General features: G+C 64.3%; 1 protein-coding gene across 1 annotated transcript in view; it reads right to left on the bottom strand.

Moving 5' to 3' along the window:
* The window catches only part of FOXP4 (forkhead box P4), a 35,384-nt gene that overhangs the window by 32,477 nt on the left and 2,666 nt on the right, over positions 1 to 241 (bottom strand). The window contains exon 2 of the mRNA XM_024766232.1: positions 6 to 45. Coding sequence (XP_024622000.1) covers positions 6 to 29 — 24 coding nt within the window. The 5' untranslated portion in view covers positions 30 to 45. The remainder of the gene's footprint in view (positions 1 to 5; positions 46 to 241) is intronic.

The following is a 241-nucleotide window of genomic DNA, read 5'->3' as shown; positions in this document are numbered from 1 at the left end:
ATTGTCTCCGAGGCGGATTCCACCATCATGTCGCTCTAGCGGGACCTGGAGGGGGAGGAGAGACACGGGGGAGGGGCTGAGGCTGGACAGGCAGGGCGGGTTCCACCCGGGGAAGCAGTCGGTGTCCTTCAACACCCCATCCCCAAATGACATAACCCCCACCAAGTCCTGGGGCGGCTTCTCCCTCTCAGCTTCCTGGAGGCTGATCCTGGGACCCCTGTTGCGGTGCAGACCCTCCCTC

Source organism: Neophocaena asiaeorientalis, unplaced genomic scaffold (genome assembly GCF_003031525.2).
Source record: "Neophocaena asiaeorientalis asiaeorientalis breed wild unplaced genomic scaffold, Neophocaena_asiaeorientalis_V1.1 scaffold46, whole genome shotgun sequence".
NCBI classification, from domain to species: domain Eukaryota; kingdom Metazoa; phylum Chordata; class Mammalia; order Artiodactyla; family Phocoenidae; genus Neophocaena; species Neophocaena asiaeorientalis.
Note: the sequence above shows the minus strand (reverse complement) of the source record. Positions and strands in the feature narration are given on the sequence as shown.